Consider the following 14,023-nt stretch of genomic DNA (forward strand, 5'->3'; position numbering starts at 1 on the left):
TTATCAAAAGAAAATTAAAAATAAAAATTGCAAAGTAAAAGTATTACATCACACATAAGGAAATCCTTATTAGATAACAGCAGATTTATCTGAAAAAACCTTACAGGCCAGAAGAGAATGAAATGATATATTTGAGAAGTACTGAAAAAAAAAAAAAAAAAATGCCTGCCAAGAATACCCAGCAAAGCTATCCTTCAGAAATGAGGGAGAAATAAAAGTCTTTCCCAGACTTTTTCTTTTTAAATGGTGGCAATTCATCACCACTAGATCAGCTTTACAAGAAGTGCTCAAAAAATTCCTGTATCTGAAAGCAAAAAGATAACAAACACTATTATGAAAATATGTAAACGAATAAAATTCACTAGTAGAGCAGGTACACAAAGGAGAAAGATAAAATAATCAAACCGCTGTACTACAGAAAATCACCAAACTGCAACAATAAACATTAAGGGAGGAAGAAAGAAACAAAGAATATACAAAACCAGAAAATAATTAACAAAATGAAAAGAGTTAAGTCTTCACATATCAGTAATAACCTTGAATGTAAACAGATTAAATTCCACACTTAAAAGACATAGACTAGCTGAATGGATTAAAAAACACATGACCCAACTATATGCTGCCTATAAAAACTCATGTCACCTATAAAGATACATATGGACCGAATGTAAAAGGATGGAAAAAGATATTCTATGCAAACAGAAACTAAAAGCAAGCAGGAATAGCTATACTCATTATCAGATAAAGCATAATTTAAGTTAAAAACTATAAAAAGAAACTGGGCATAGTAGCACATGCCTGCAACCACAGCACTTTGGGAGGCCAAGTCGGGCTCAGGAGTTTGAAATCAGCCTCGGCAACATAGCAAAACCCCATCTCCACAAAAGTAAATAAATAAATAAATAAAAATAATAATTAGCTGGACATGGCAGCACACGCCTGTGGTCCCCACTACTTAGGAGGCTGAGGTGGGAGGATCACCTTAGCCTGGGAAGTTGAGGTTGCAGTGAGCCGAGATCACAGCACTGTATTTCAGCCTGGGGGACGGAGTGAAACCCTGCCTCAAAAAAACAAAACAAAACAAACAAAAAAGAACACCCTATAAAAAAAGACAAAGAAGGTCAATATATAATGATAAAGAGATCAATTCAGCAAGAGAATATAATTGCAAACATATATACACCAATATCAGAGCGCCTAGCTACATCAAGCAAATATTATTTGATCTAAAAGGAGTAATAGACTCCAATACAAAATAGTTGGAGCCTTCAACACCCCACTCTCAGCAATGAAAGATCATCTAGACAGAAAAATCAACAAAGAAACAAACATTGGCTTTAAATTGAACATTTATACCGAATGAACCTAACAGCCATCTACAGAGTATTTCATGCAATATCTGCAGAATATACATTCTTTTCATCAGCACATTCTCCAGGACAGACCACACATTAGGCCACAAAATAAGTCTGAACAAATTTAAAAGAATTAAAGTCATATCAAGTGTCTTTTTTGACCACAGTGAAATAAAACTAGAAATCAATAACAAAAGGAACTTTTGAAATTGTAAACAGAAATTAAACAACATGCTCCTGAACAACCAATAGGTCAATGAAGAAACTAAGAAGGAAACCAAAACATTTCTGGAAACAAATGAAAGTAGAAACACAACATACCAACACCTACGGGATATAGCAAAAGCAGTATCAAAAGGGAAGTTTGTAGCAATAAATGCATACATCAAAAAAGTAGAAACATTTCAAATAAACAATGTAGCTAGAAAAATAAGAACAAACCAAACCCAAAGCTAGTAGAGGAAAATCAAAAGCAGAAATAAACAAAATTGAGACAAACAAATACTATGAAAGGAGAAGTTGGCTTTTTAAAGAAATAAACAAAATTGACAAACTGCTGGCCAGACTAACCAAGAAAAAAAAAGACCCAAATAAATAAAATCGAAAACAAAAAAGGAGACACTACAACTGATACCACAGGCATACAAATGATCATTAGAGGCTATTATGAATAACTGTGCATCCAATTAGAAAACTTAGCAGAAATGGATAAACTTCTGGACAGATATAACCTATCAAGATTGAACCAAGAAGAAACAGAAAACCTGAACAGACCAATTACAAGTAGCAAGATTGAATCTATAATAAAACGTCTCCTGTAAAAGTAAAGCCCAGGACCCAATTCATTGCAGAATTCTATCAAACATACAAAGAAGAACTATCAATTCTTTTCAAATTCTCTCAGAAAACTGAAGAGTAAGGAACGTTTCTAAACTCATTCTACAAGGTCAGCATTACCCTGATACCAAAACCAAATAAAAAAACTGTAAGCCAATATCCCTGATGAACATAGATTCAAAAAGACATTCACCAAGATCAGACAGAATTTATCCCAGGGATGTAAGGATGATTCAACCTACATAAATCAATAAATAAAATCAAATATCAATAGAATAAAGATTATCTTAATAGACATGAAAAATCATTTGATAAAATTCAACACCCCTTCATGATAAAAACTCTCGACAAGTTAACTATAGAAAAAACATACCTCAACTCAATAAAGGCCATATATGACAAAACCACAGCCAACATCATACTGAACAAGGAAAAGCTGAAAGCTTTTTCTCTAAGATCTCAAATGAGACAAGGATGCCCATTTTTACCACTTTTATTCAACTCAGTACTGGAAGTCCTAGCCAAAGCAATTAGGCAAGAGAAAAAAAAAAAAAAAGGCATCCAAAATGGAAAAAAGGAAGTCAAGCTGTCCCCATTTGCAGACAACATGAACTTACATATAGAACACCCTATAACAACCTTACATAAAGTTCCTCAAAAAAAACTCTTAGAACTGATAAACAAATTGGGTAATGTTGCAGGATAAAACATCAACACACAAAAAATCAGTTGTATTTTGGCTGGGCATGGTGGTTCACACCTGTAATACCAGCACTTTGGAAGGACAAGGCAGGAGGATCATTTGAGGTCAGGAGTTCAAGACCAGCCTGGGCAACATAGCAAGACCCCCATCTCTAAAACTAAAAAATAAATCAGTATTGTTTCTATACACCAACAACAAACTAGCACAAAAAGAAATCAAGAAAGCAGTGCCATTTACAATAGCTACAAAAAAATAATAATAATACGTAGGATAAATTAAACCAAGAAGGTAAAAGATTTCTGCAAGAAAAACTACAAAACACTGATAAAAGAAATTTAAGAGGACATGAAAAAATACAAAGATCTCCCATATTCAAGAATTAGAATAGTAAATATTGTGAAAATGACCATATTACCAAAAGTAATCTACAGTTCAGTGCAATCTTTATTAAAATACCAATGACATTCTTCCCCAAAGTAGCAAAAACAATGCTAAAATTCATTTAAAAAACTACAAATAGTTAAAGTAATCCTGAGCAAAAAAACAAACAAGCAAAAACAAAAACAAAGCTGGAGGCATCACACTAACAGGCTTCCAAATATTCTATATAGAGCTGTAGTAACCAAAACAGCATGGCACTGGGACAGAATACAGAACCCAGAAATAAATACACGCATTTACAGCCTTTCAACAAAGGCACCAAGAACACTCATTGAAGAAGAGACAGTCTCTTCAATAAATAATGCTGGGAAAACTGGATATCCATATGCAGAAAAATGAAACTAGCTCCCTATCTCTCACCATATTAAAAAAAAAAAAAAAAAAAAAAAAAACCTCTTTTTTTGTGAAAGAAGAAAATCAATTCAAAATGGATGAAAGACTTAAATGTAAGACCTAAAGTATAAAACCACTAGAAGAAAACATAAAGGCTGGGCGCAGTGGCTCATTTAATCCCAGCACTTTGGGAGGCCAAGGCAGGCATATTACTTGAGGTCAGGAGTTCGAGACCAACCTGGCCAACGTGGTGAAACTTCATCTCTCCTAAAAATACCAAAAAATTAGCTGGGCGTGGTGGCAGGCACCTTTAATCCCAGCTACTCAGGAGGCTGAGGCAGGAGAACTGCTTGAACCCGGAAGGTGGAGGTTGCAGTGAGCCGAGATCACGTCACTGCCACTGCACTCTAGCCTGGGTGACAAGAATGAGGCTTCGTCTCAAAAAAAGAAAGAAAACATAGGAGAAATGTTTTAGGATGTTGTTTGGGCAAAGATTTTATGGGGAAGATCTCAAAAACACAGGCAGTAAAAGCAAAAATAGACAAATGGGATTATATTAGGGCTAAATAGAAGCTAAAAAGCTTCTGCACAGCAAAGGAGTCAATCAACACAGTGAAGAGAGAAATGATGTGCAGGATGGGAGAAAATATTTGCAAACTATTAACCAACAAGGGATTAATATCTAGACTATACAAGAAACTCAACAGCAAAAAATACTAAAAATAATCTGGTTTGGGTTTGGTTTTTTTGTTTTTTTGTTTTTGTTTTTGTTTTTTTGAGATAAGGACTGGCTCTTCTGCTCAGGCCGCACTGCAGTGGTACCATCCCAGCTCACGGCAACCTCCCCACCTCCCAGGCTCAAGCCATCCTCCCACCTCAGCATTCTGAGTAGCTGGGACTACAGGCGCTCACCACCACGCCTGGCTAAGTTTTATATTTTTTGTAGAGATGGGGTTTCACCATGTTGCCCAGGCTGGTCTCGAACTCGTGATTTCAAGCAATCTACCCACCTTAGCCTATCAAAGTGTTGGAATTACAGGCATGAGACAAGGTGCCCAGCCAATAATCTGACTTAAAATAGGCAAATGAGCTGAACCAATATTTATCAAAAGAAAACAAACAAATGGGCAATGGGTATATTTAAAAATGCTCAATATCACTAGTCATCAGGGAAATGCAAATCAAAACCACGACGAGATATCGTCTTACCCTTGTCAGAACGACTATTATCAAAAAGACAAAAAATAACAGATGCTGGCAAAGATGTGGAGAAAGGGGAACTCTACTGTTGGAAGGAATATAAATTAGTACAGCCATTATGAAAAACACTATGGAGGCTCTTCAAAAAACTAAAAATAGACTATGATATGACCCAGTAATCCCACTACTGGGTATGTATCCAAAGGAAAGAAAATCATATATGTACTCCCATGTTCATTATGGCACTATTCACAGATATGGATTCAACCTAATGCCTATCAACAGAAGAATAAAGAAAGAAAATGTGCTGTGTCTGTATATTTATACACACACACACACACACACACACAACCACATAATACTATTTAGCCATTAAAAAACCATGAAATTCTATCATTTGTGGCAACACAAATTAACTTGGAGGACATTATGTTAAATGAAATAAGCCAGGCAGAGAAAGATAAACACTGCAGGTTCTCACTTACATGTGGAAGCTAAAAAAGTAGAGCTCATAGAAGTATAGAGAAAAATAGTGGCTACTAGAGGAGAAGAAGGGGAGCCAAGGAAGGGGAGGGGAGAAGGAAGAGTAGCCAAAAGTTGGTTAATGGATATATAAGTACAACTAGAGAGGAAGAGTAAGTTCCAGTGATCTATAGCACTATAGGATAACTATAATTAACAGCAACTTATTATATATTTTTAAATAGCTATAAGAGCAGGGTTTAAATGTTCCCAACACAAAGAAATGATAAATGTTTGAGGTGATGGATGTGCTAATTACCATGACTTGACCAAGACACATTGCATACGTGTATCAAAATAGTATACTGTACACCCAGTAAATATGTACAATTACTATGTATCCATTAAAAATAATAATAAAAGCAAAAAAAACCCTTGTGTCTTATTTTATCATATACTATCCTGTTTCTTGTCTACATTCCCATTGCAGAGTAAAACCTGAAGTCAGAGACTATGTCACTTTTCTTTATCTCTTCAGAAATGTACACTAGGCAATTTATCTTGCAAGCCTAGTTTTCTAGTGTTTTATAATAAAAAATAAGAAAAGAGGCCTTGAAGAGTTATGAATGAGAAACAACATGTGAAGTGTGTAGCACTGTTCAACAGAACTTTCTGAGATGATGAAAATGTTCTGTATTTCCAGCTGCTCAATAGGAGCCACTACCCATATAAGCAACTGCTACGTGGCTAGTGCAACTAAAAAACTGAATTTTAAATTTTATTTAAAACTAAATGTGGCTAGTAACTACCATATGGTAGAGAGCACACTGAAAGTCTATAGGAAGCACTGAATAATGGTAACTAATACTACTAAAAGTAAAAATTTTCAGAATGTTCCTAGAGATTCACAACAAAATGTTACATTTCAACTTAAATAAGGTAATAAAACACTGTTGCAAAGCAAATTCGACCTGTTTTAAAAATAAAAGAAATTAATCTTATTTCATTATTTCCTATTTCATTAGCATAGCCACCTTCTGACTTGACAATCACTTTCAGGAGACAGCATGGTTCTCCTGTCATGCTGGAGGGAACATGTGGTTCCCTCCAAATCACACACCTTTCAGTTAGTATGCAGGTGAGAAAAAGATCCAACACACAAAGAGGGCGATAACTGGACCCAGTGAAAAAACCATAGGTTACAATCAGACAGACCTAAATGTGAATCTCTTTTTCTTTTTTTTTTTCTTTTTTTTTTGAGACAGGGTCTCGCTCTGTCGTCCAGGCTGGAATGCCCTGGCCCAATCTCGGCTCACTGCAAACTCCACCTCCCAGGCTCGAGTGATCCTCCCACCTCAGCTTCCTGAGTAGCTTGGGACTACAGGGGCGCACCACCACGCCTGGTTTTTGTATTTTTTGCAGAGACGGGGTTTTGCCATGTTGACCAGCCTGGTCTCCAACTCCTGGCCTCAAGTGATCTGCCCGCCTCAGCCTCCGAAAGTGTTGGGATTACAGGTGTGCGTCACCATATTCAGTCTTAAATGTGAACTCTCTAATGAAATTCTACCCTCTTAACAGTGTTAACACCAGGATTACCAAGCATACATATAAAACATTCACAAGAGTAGAGCACAATTGATACTCAGTAAAATGGCAGTCAATATTATCATATAACTGTTTAGAAAAAAAACCGTTAGGCAGGGCATGGTGGCTCATGCCTGTAATCCCAATACTTTGGGAGGCTGAGGCAGGTGGATCATGAGGTCAGGAAATCAAGACCATCCTGGCCAACATGATGAAACCCCGTTTCTACTAATAATACAAAAATTAGCTGGGTGTGGTGGCACGTGCCTGTGATGTCAGCTACTCGGGAGGCTGAGGCAGGAGAATCGCTTGCACCAGGGAGTTGGAGGTTGCAGCGAGCGACAGTGCAAGACTCCATCTCAAAAAGAAAGAAAAAAAATGCTTTATATGTGTATGGAGTGTATTCTACTGGCTGCAGCAACTTCCCTCTAGAATTCAGAATATGCTTATTCAACCAAATCTTTATGAGAATAGATTTTAGTGAGTTCTAAAAAGAAAATAACTTTCTTTCTTCCTTTTTAATGCAAAATATTCATTCTTTTACTTATATTTTTCCTGTTAAATTAAAAAAGGGTAAGATTCTATTTAAAAAATCCAAAATGGTTTAAACATGATATAATCATCTACAAATGTTGATTCTCTCACCATAATTCTTTGTGGCTTTTTTTTTTTTTTTTTTTTTTTTGAGACAGGGTCTTGCTCTGTCACCCAGGCTGAAGTACAGTGGTATGATCATAGCTCACTGCAGCCTCAAACCCCTGGGCTTAAGCAATCTTCCTCCCTCAGCCTTTTGAGTAGCTGGGACTACAGGCACGTGCCACCATGCCTGGTTAATTAATTAATTTATTTATTTTTAAGATGGGGTCTTGCTCTGTTGCCCAGGTTGGAGTGCAGGGGTGTGATAACTGCTGACTGCAGCCTCGACCTCTCAGGCTCAAGAGATCCTTCTGCCTCAGCCTCCTGAGTAGCTGGAACCACAGGCATGTGTCACCACGCCTATCCAATTCTTTTTAAATTTTTTGTAGAGGTGGGATCTCACCTGCCAAGGCTGGTCTCAAACTCCTGGGCTTAAGTGACCTTCCCACCTCAGCTTCTCAAAGTCCTGAGATTACAGGCATAAGCCACCAAGCCCAGCCTATTTGTAGCTTCCTAACAAAAACAAATTAACTTTAAGGTAAGTATACGTCAGGTCTTCCTAGTTGCTCATGGTTTTTGCAGTTTCAAAACAGAAACTGCAACATAGGGAAATCCTGTCTCTACAAAAAGTATATTTTTAATTAGCCAAGTGTGGTGGCACACACCTGTGGTCTTAGCTAGCCAGGAAGCTGAGGTGGGAGGACTGCTTAAACCCAGGAGGCTGAGGCTGCAGTGAGCCATGATCGTACCACTGCACTCCAACCTGGGCAACAGACCAAGACCCTGACTCAAAAACCAAAAAACGGAAATTGCTTTTCTTATAATACATACCTTGCCTATTATAATCAATAAATATCATTTTTATTAACATCCTCTTAAGTAGTATAAAGACATCACCAGTTGCCTCATAATACTATTTCAAGATTTCAGGTTATCTTTGTAGTAATTTTGCCTGAGTTCCCAGTCACTCTCAGTATTCTGTCCTCTCATTTAGTCCCAAACAAAAAACAAACCCTTTTCTAAATGTAAAAAGGGGCGAGGAATGGTGGCTCAAGTCTGTAATCCCAGTACTTTGGGAGGCCAAGGTGGGCAAATCACTTGAGGTTAGGTGTTCAAGACTAGGGTGAAACGCCATCTCTACTAAAAAAATTTTTAAAATTAGCTGGGCATGTTGTTACATGCCTGTGATCCCAGCTACTCGGGAGGCTGAGGCAGGAGAATCACTTGAACCCAGGAGCCTCCTGGGTAGTTAGGACCACAGTTGTGCACCACCACACTTAGCTAATTTAAAAAAAAAAAAAAAAACTTTTTGTAGAGCCAAGATTGCGCCACTGCACTCCAACTTGAATGAGAGTGAGACTCTGTCTAAAAAAAAATAAAATTTTAAGGCTCAAGGCATTATTTTAAATTTTTAAAAATGTTATTTAAAGGAAGGGTAGGGTGAAGGGAGGGATAGGGAAATATGCGTTAAAGAATACAAAATCACAGCTAGATAGAAGGAACAAGTTCTAGTGTTCTATATCACTGTAGGATGACTATAGTTAACAATATTAAATAGTTTCAAATAGTTAGAAGGGGAGATATTGAATGTTCCCAAGACAGAGAAATTATAAGTATGTGAGATGATGGATATGCTAATTACCATGATCTGGTCAATATACATCACATGTATGGAAACATCACTATGTACCCCATGAAAATGTACAATTATTTCCCAATTTAAAAATTTTAATTTAAAAACCTAAAAAAAAGTCATTTAAGTATAAACTTGTATCTTTCTTTTAACCAATCTAGCATAACCTGCTTAATTCTACTAGGATAATTACCTTTGATCCTAATTTAACACTCCTAGTCTCATCAACCAAATCTTACACAATAGTTTTCACATGGGGTAACCAACACCCAACATCTATATAAAATTTTTTCTTTTACAAGAATTGTTTAGAGAGCATAAACTCTAAATGTTCCTTTTCCCATATATCTTTAGTGTTATTACTTTCTTTAATTTACTGAGCTCATATTCTAAATCTAGTAAATAGGAAAAAATTTTAAAGAGAATAAAAGTAATTTTGGAGCTTATAAATCCCTCTACATCTATTCGATTCTTTATTTTAAAAAGAATTAAACCCATCATTACATGGAATGTCTAAAATAACGCCAAAGCCTAATCTAAACACACATAATTTTCACAAATATATATGTGTGTGTATATAGAGAGAGTTTACTTTACACCTGCTTTGCATTTATGACTCAAGAAGTATCCTAACACAGAACATTGTAAATTATGCTCAAAGAAATGTATATCAAAATCAGGCAACCTTGGGCCAGGCACAGCGGCTCACACCTATAATCCCAGCACTTTGGGAGGCCAAGGCAGGAGAATCGCTTGAGCCCAGGAGTTTGAGACCAGCCTGAGCAGCACGGTGAAACCCTGTCTCTACAAAAATAAAAAATAAAAAAAAATTTGTCAGGCATGGTGGCAGGCACCTGTAGTCCCAGCTACTTGAGAGGCTGAGGTGGGGCATCATTTGAGCCAAGGAGGTCAAGGCTTCAGTGATCAGTGATTACACCACTGCATTTCTGCCTGGGTGACAGAGCAAGATCCTGTCTCAAAAAGAAAAAGAAAAAATCAGGCAACCTGAAAGTTGCAAATGAAAAAAATAACAAAACCATTTTTACTCCATATTAAAATCTGCAGTCATACTGAGTATGCTTTCTAGCTGATAAAAATGACAAAAAGCATATATGAAAGATTCTAACAATACAAATAACACTTAAGCTTATTTCTTACTGATGGAATTCGCTTTCTTCTAACTTCATTCTCAGCTGACATAAGCAGCAACTCAAGTTCCTTTATTTTCTTTTCCTTATCAGGATCTTCATCAATGAAGGGTTGCTAAAATAAGTTAAATAAAAGAGAAAACAGGCTACTTACATAATTGCTTTATTATTAGTGTTCTCATGTTTATTTTCTTCTATGCAACATGAAATATATTTTTTCTAATAAAGCTTAATGCTACTAAATACTAAATATTCATTATTACAATCCCTCTGGTATCTAAAGAGCTGCTGGTAAATATTTTCAACTTAACAGATTTGGGAAAATTTTAATGCCTTAAAAAAATGTTGCATCATCTATATCAGCTGAAATGTATGTTTGGAATATTTTAGATTTCTAAATCTTAATACATATATTCTATACAATTTAGCAAAAATATGTCCATTCACAACTTGAATGCTTTACCTTGAAAGAATGAAAGGACTACCATACTGGTATCGTTAATCATCTTATACTTGTACGGTTTATATTTCTTAAACCCCACTTACACACTTTCTTCTTTAAGGTTAGAGTACTCCAAGTAGGACAGATCGTATTATTTTTATACTAGTTTAATAAATGAGGAAATAGATACTATTAGGCTTTTTAAAATGTGACTGAACACATTTCCTTTGGTTTTTGTTGTAGATAAAAGTTACCTGAATAAAGGCAGAAGTAGGCTGAACATGTTCTATACAATTGCCTTCAGGTGACACATACTGATACCCAGGTATCTAAAAAGTAATTAATGCATTTTATCACACATATAATGATATATAAATGTTTAAAATCTAAAGCAAATGACAAAAACTTTTGAAATAGTATCAACATAAAAAACTTAGAAAGTACCTGTATTAATTTTGAAATTTTATACCTATAATACTTTCTTATCTATTAAATAATAACTACAGCTCCAATCCTAGAACCTATGGATTAAAAGTTATAACACTTAGAAAAGACTTTTTTTCCCAGATGAAATATGAGAATTACTTAGCCTAGATTTATCAGCCAGTTTATTAAATCTGACATTCCCCATATATATTTAAACATCTACTATTAGAAGGGTTGCTCTATCTCCTAGAGAAAACAAAGTAATTGTGTTCCTATGTGTCCATATGAATGAAGCACTCACAAGGACAGAGACTGAAGCAAGTTTTCAATGTTCATATCTCCTACTTTTATCACCACTCCATGCGAAAGGCTTCTCCTATTACTTGTCTTAGAAAAACAATCAGAATCACTCATATACTTTTAATAGATATACTTATGATAGGCTACGTATCATTCTGCTTCTTTCCTAAAACATCTGTAATAAGAATTTTCAAGATACATATAAATTTAGTAAGCAGTAGTGGGAAGACATATGAGAGAAGGTGTTTTTAAAAGCCTTAAAATTGGGGCTGGGTGCAGTGGCCCAACCCTGTAATTCCAGCACTTTGGGAGGCTGAGGGAGTATGGTTGCTTGAGCCCAGGAATCCAAGACCAGCCTGGGCAACATGGCAAGACCCTGTCTTTACAAAAAATTAAAAAATTAGCTGGGTGTAGTGGAGCATGCCTATAGTCCCAGCTACTCAGGAGGCTGAAGCAGGAGGATCACATGAGCTCAGGTGGTTGAGGCTGCAGTGAGCTGTGTGTGTACCACTGCACTCCAGCGTGGCAACAGAAAGAGACTCTGTCTCAAAAAAAAAAAAAAAAGGCTTAAAATTTAAAAATATAAATATGAAATTGTCTGCTTTCCATAATGATCTACCTAAATTACTATATAATGCAGAATTATTATGTATAACTTCTAACATAGAACTTAACGTTTAGAATACTCGATTAGTACCACTTATCGCTCAGCTTGCTAACTCCAACGAATTAAAAACTTATCTTTCCCAAACTTTTCATGAAAATCTGTGACGGTATTTTAAACCCATCTATTTTTTTATCAAGTCATACATATAATAAAATTATCTTATTAGTTTAAATTAATTGAATAATGAATATATCTAAATTAAAAAGGAAACAATTCTTGTAGTACAAGAAATATCCTCATCTTTCCAACATATTTAGATTAAGACTGTTAAATACTCTGTTGGCCCCATGTATTATCTTTCTACAAGTTAAAAAAATAAATTTAAACGATAACCTTTCCAAGACAGAAGCAGAATGTTTCAGTTTATGCTGCTGAAATCTAGACTCTAAAGAAAAATGTAAAGAAACATAATAAAAACCTTAAGGTATTGAGTATCAGCAGATATACTGTCTTCACTTGTTTTCCTATTGTTAATGAAAATGTCATTACTCTAAGTGGTTCTTTTAAAATGATGCTTAAAAAACTTAATGTCCACAAAATGTCAAAAATCAAATCTCAGGCATAAAAAGCACAGATTTTTAATATCTCGCCCAATTTTATCTTTTGGTAGACAACCACTAAGTCCTGACTTAATCTTTACAATTTATGTGACAAGAACCAAGAATTGTGCATTGTGAAAAACGGCATAACAGGTAGACAAGGAAATGTAAAACAAATCCCATGAAGACTCCTACACTAATTTCTTCCAAGTAGAAAAATGCACTGTAAGGGACAACATAGAGCTTGCCCCATTTTGAGCTCATGTAATATCTACTTTAATGAATCATCTAAACAAAGACTAAAATTACCCAAGTGATTAGTTATTAGGGGGAAAAGCAAAGCTGAATGTCAGCAAAGGCCAATTAATTACCACACCCCCCAAAACAATTACTTAAGTTATTTTTTGCTACTTTCTCCTTTAAGCCATTTTATATATACCTACCTCTTAGAGATAAGCAATACTATAATTACACCAAAATTTTTTAAATGGAAAGTACAGTAGAATGTTAAAGCACAGATGACCATTAGCTTTGAATCATAAATGAAGATTCAAAGAATTAGAGTATTAGGAAATGTATATAGTTTCTTAATGTAAAAATTACATATAAAAGGAAACATTTTAATAAATCTGTTCTCAAAATACTTATAAATCAAAGTTACACATTTTTTTCAATTTCTCTATTTACCCCTTAATATGCATTGTACTTGTCCTATTAAGAAACAAAACACCTTCTCATATAGCAACTTAAGAAATTTTTTAAAATAATAAAGGTATTAAAAGTATGTGCCTGAACAGGTATGTAAAACTGATTCTGGGTTTGCATATGTTCCATAGCTGCACAAGGTTTGTGTTGAAGTTTAGATGAAGATCGTTCTGATTTTATTCCATCTTGTAAATAGCCCTCCTGTTCCACTTTTCTTCGCATAGTAGAATTCCAATGATTTTTGATAGAATTATCAGTCCTAAGAAAGGAAAGGTACAATTTAAAAAGAAAAAAGGATTCCACAGATTTCAACACTGTGTAACTTGTACAAAGTGCTTAAAACAAATTTTTACACTGATGAAATTAGATACTTTTTTCTTAATTTTTCTTTTGGAGTTTCTACTCAGGAATATAGGTGCTTTTTTTAAATTCAAAAGATAAACTGTATGTGTATATGTCAGGCATAGTTCTAAGCACCAGAAATATTGCAGTGAATAAGGCAAAGTAGGTCACTGCTCTCATGGAGCTTACACTCTCCTTGGAAGTGTGGAAGTGGGAAGGAAGGAGGAATAGAAAAACAAATAAATAAATAAATAATCAGTACAATGCAAA

The 14,023-nt window shown here is 35.2% G+C and overlaps 1 protein-coding gene across 4 annotated transcripts in view; it reads right to left on the minus strand.

Moving 5' to 3' along the window:
* MYBL1 (MYB proto-oncogene like 1) overlaps positions 1-14,023 on the minus strand; it is a 48,849-nt gene that overhangs the window by 17,486 nt on the left and 17,340 nt on the right. For all 4 annotated transcript variants that reach the window (XM_021942396.2, XM_021942397.2, XM_021942394.2 and 1 more), the window contains exons 6-8: positions 13,496-13,670; positions 11,029-11,103; positions 10,343-10,447 (exon numbers count right to left, since the gene is read on the minus strand). In XM_021942396.2, the coding sequence (XP_021798088.2) occupies positions 10,343-10,447; positions 11,029-11,103; positions 13,496-13,670 (355 nt within the window). The remainder of the gene's footprint in view (positions 1-10,342; positions 10,448-11,028; positions 11,104-13,495; positions 13,671-14,023) is intronic.

The sequence above is a fragment of the Papio anubis genome, chromosome 8 (genome assembly GCF_008728515.1).
Source record: "Papio anubis isolate 15944 chromosome 8, Panubis1.0, whole genome shotgun sequence".
NCBI lineage: Eukaryota > Metazoa > Chordata > Mammalia > Primates > Cercopithecidae > Papio > Papio anubis.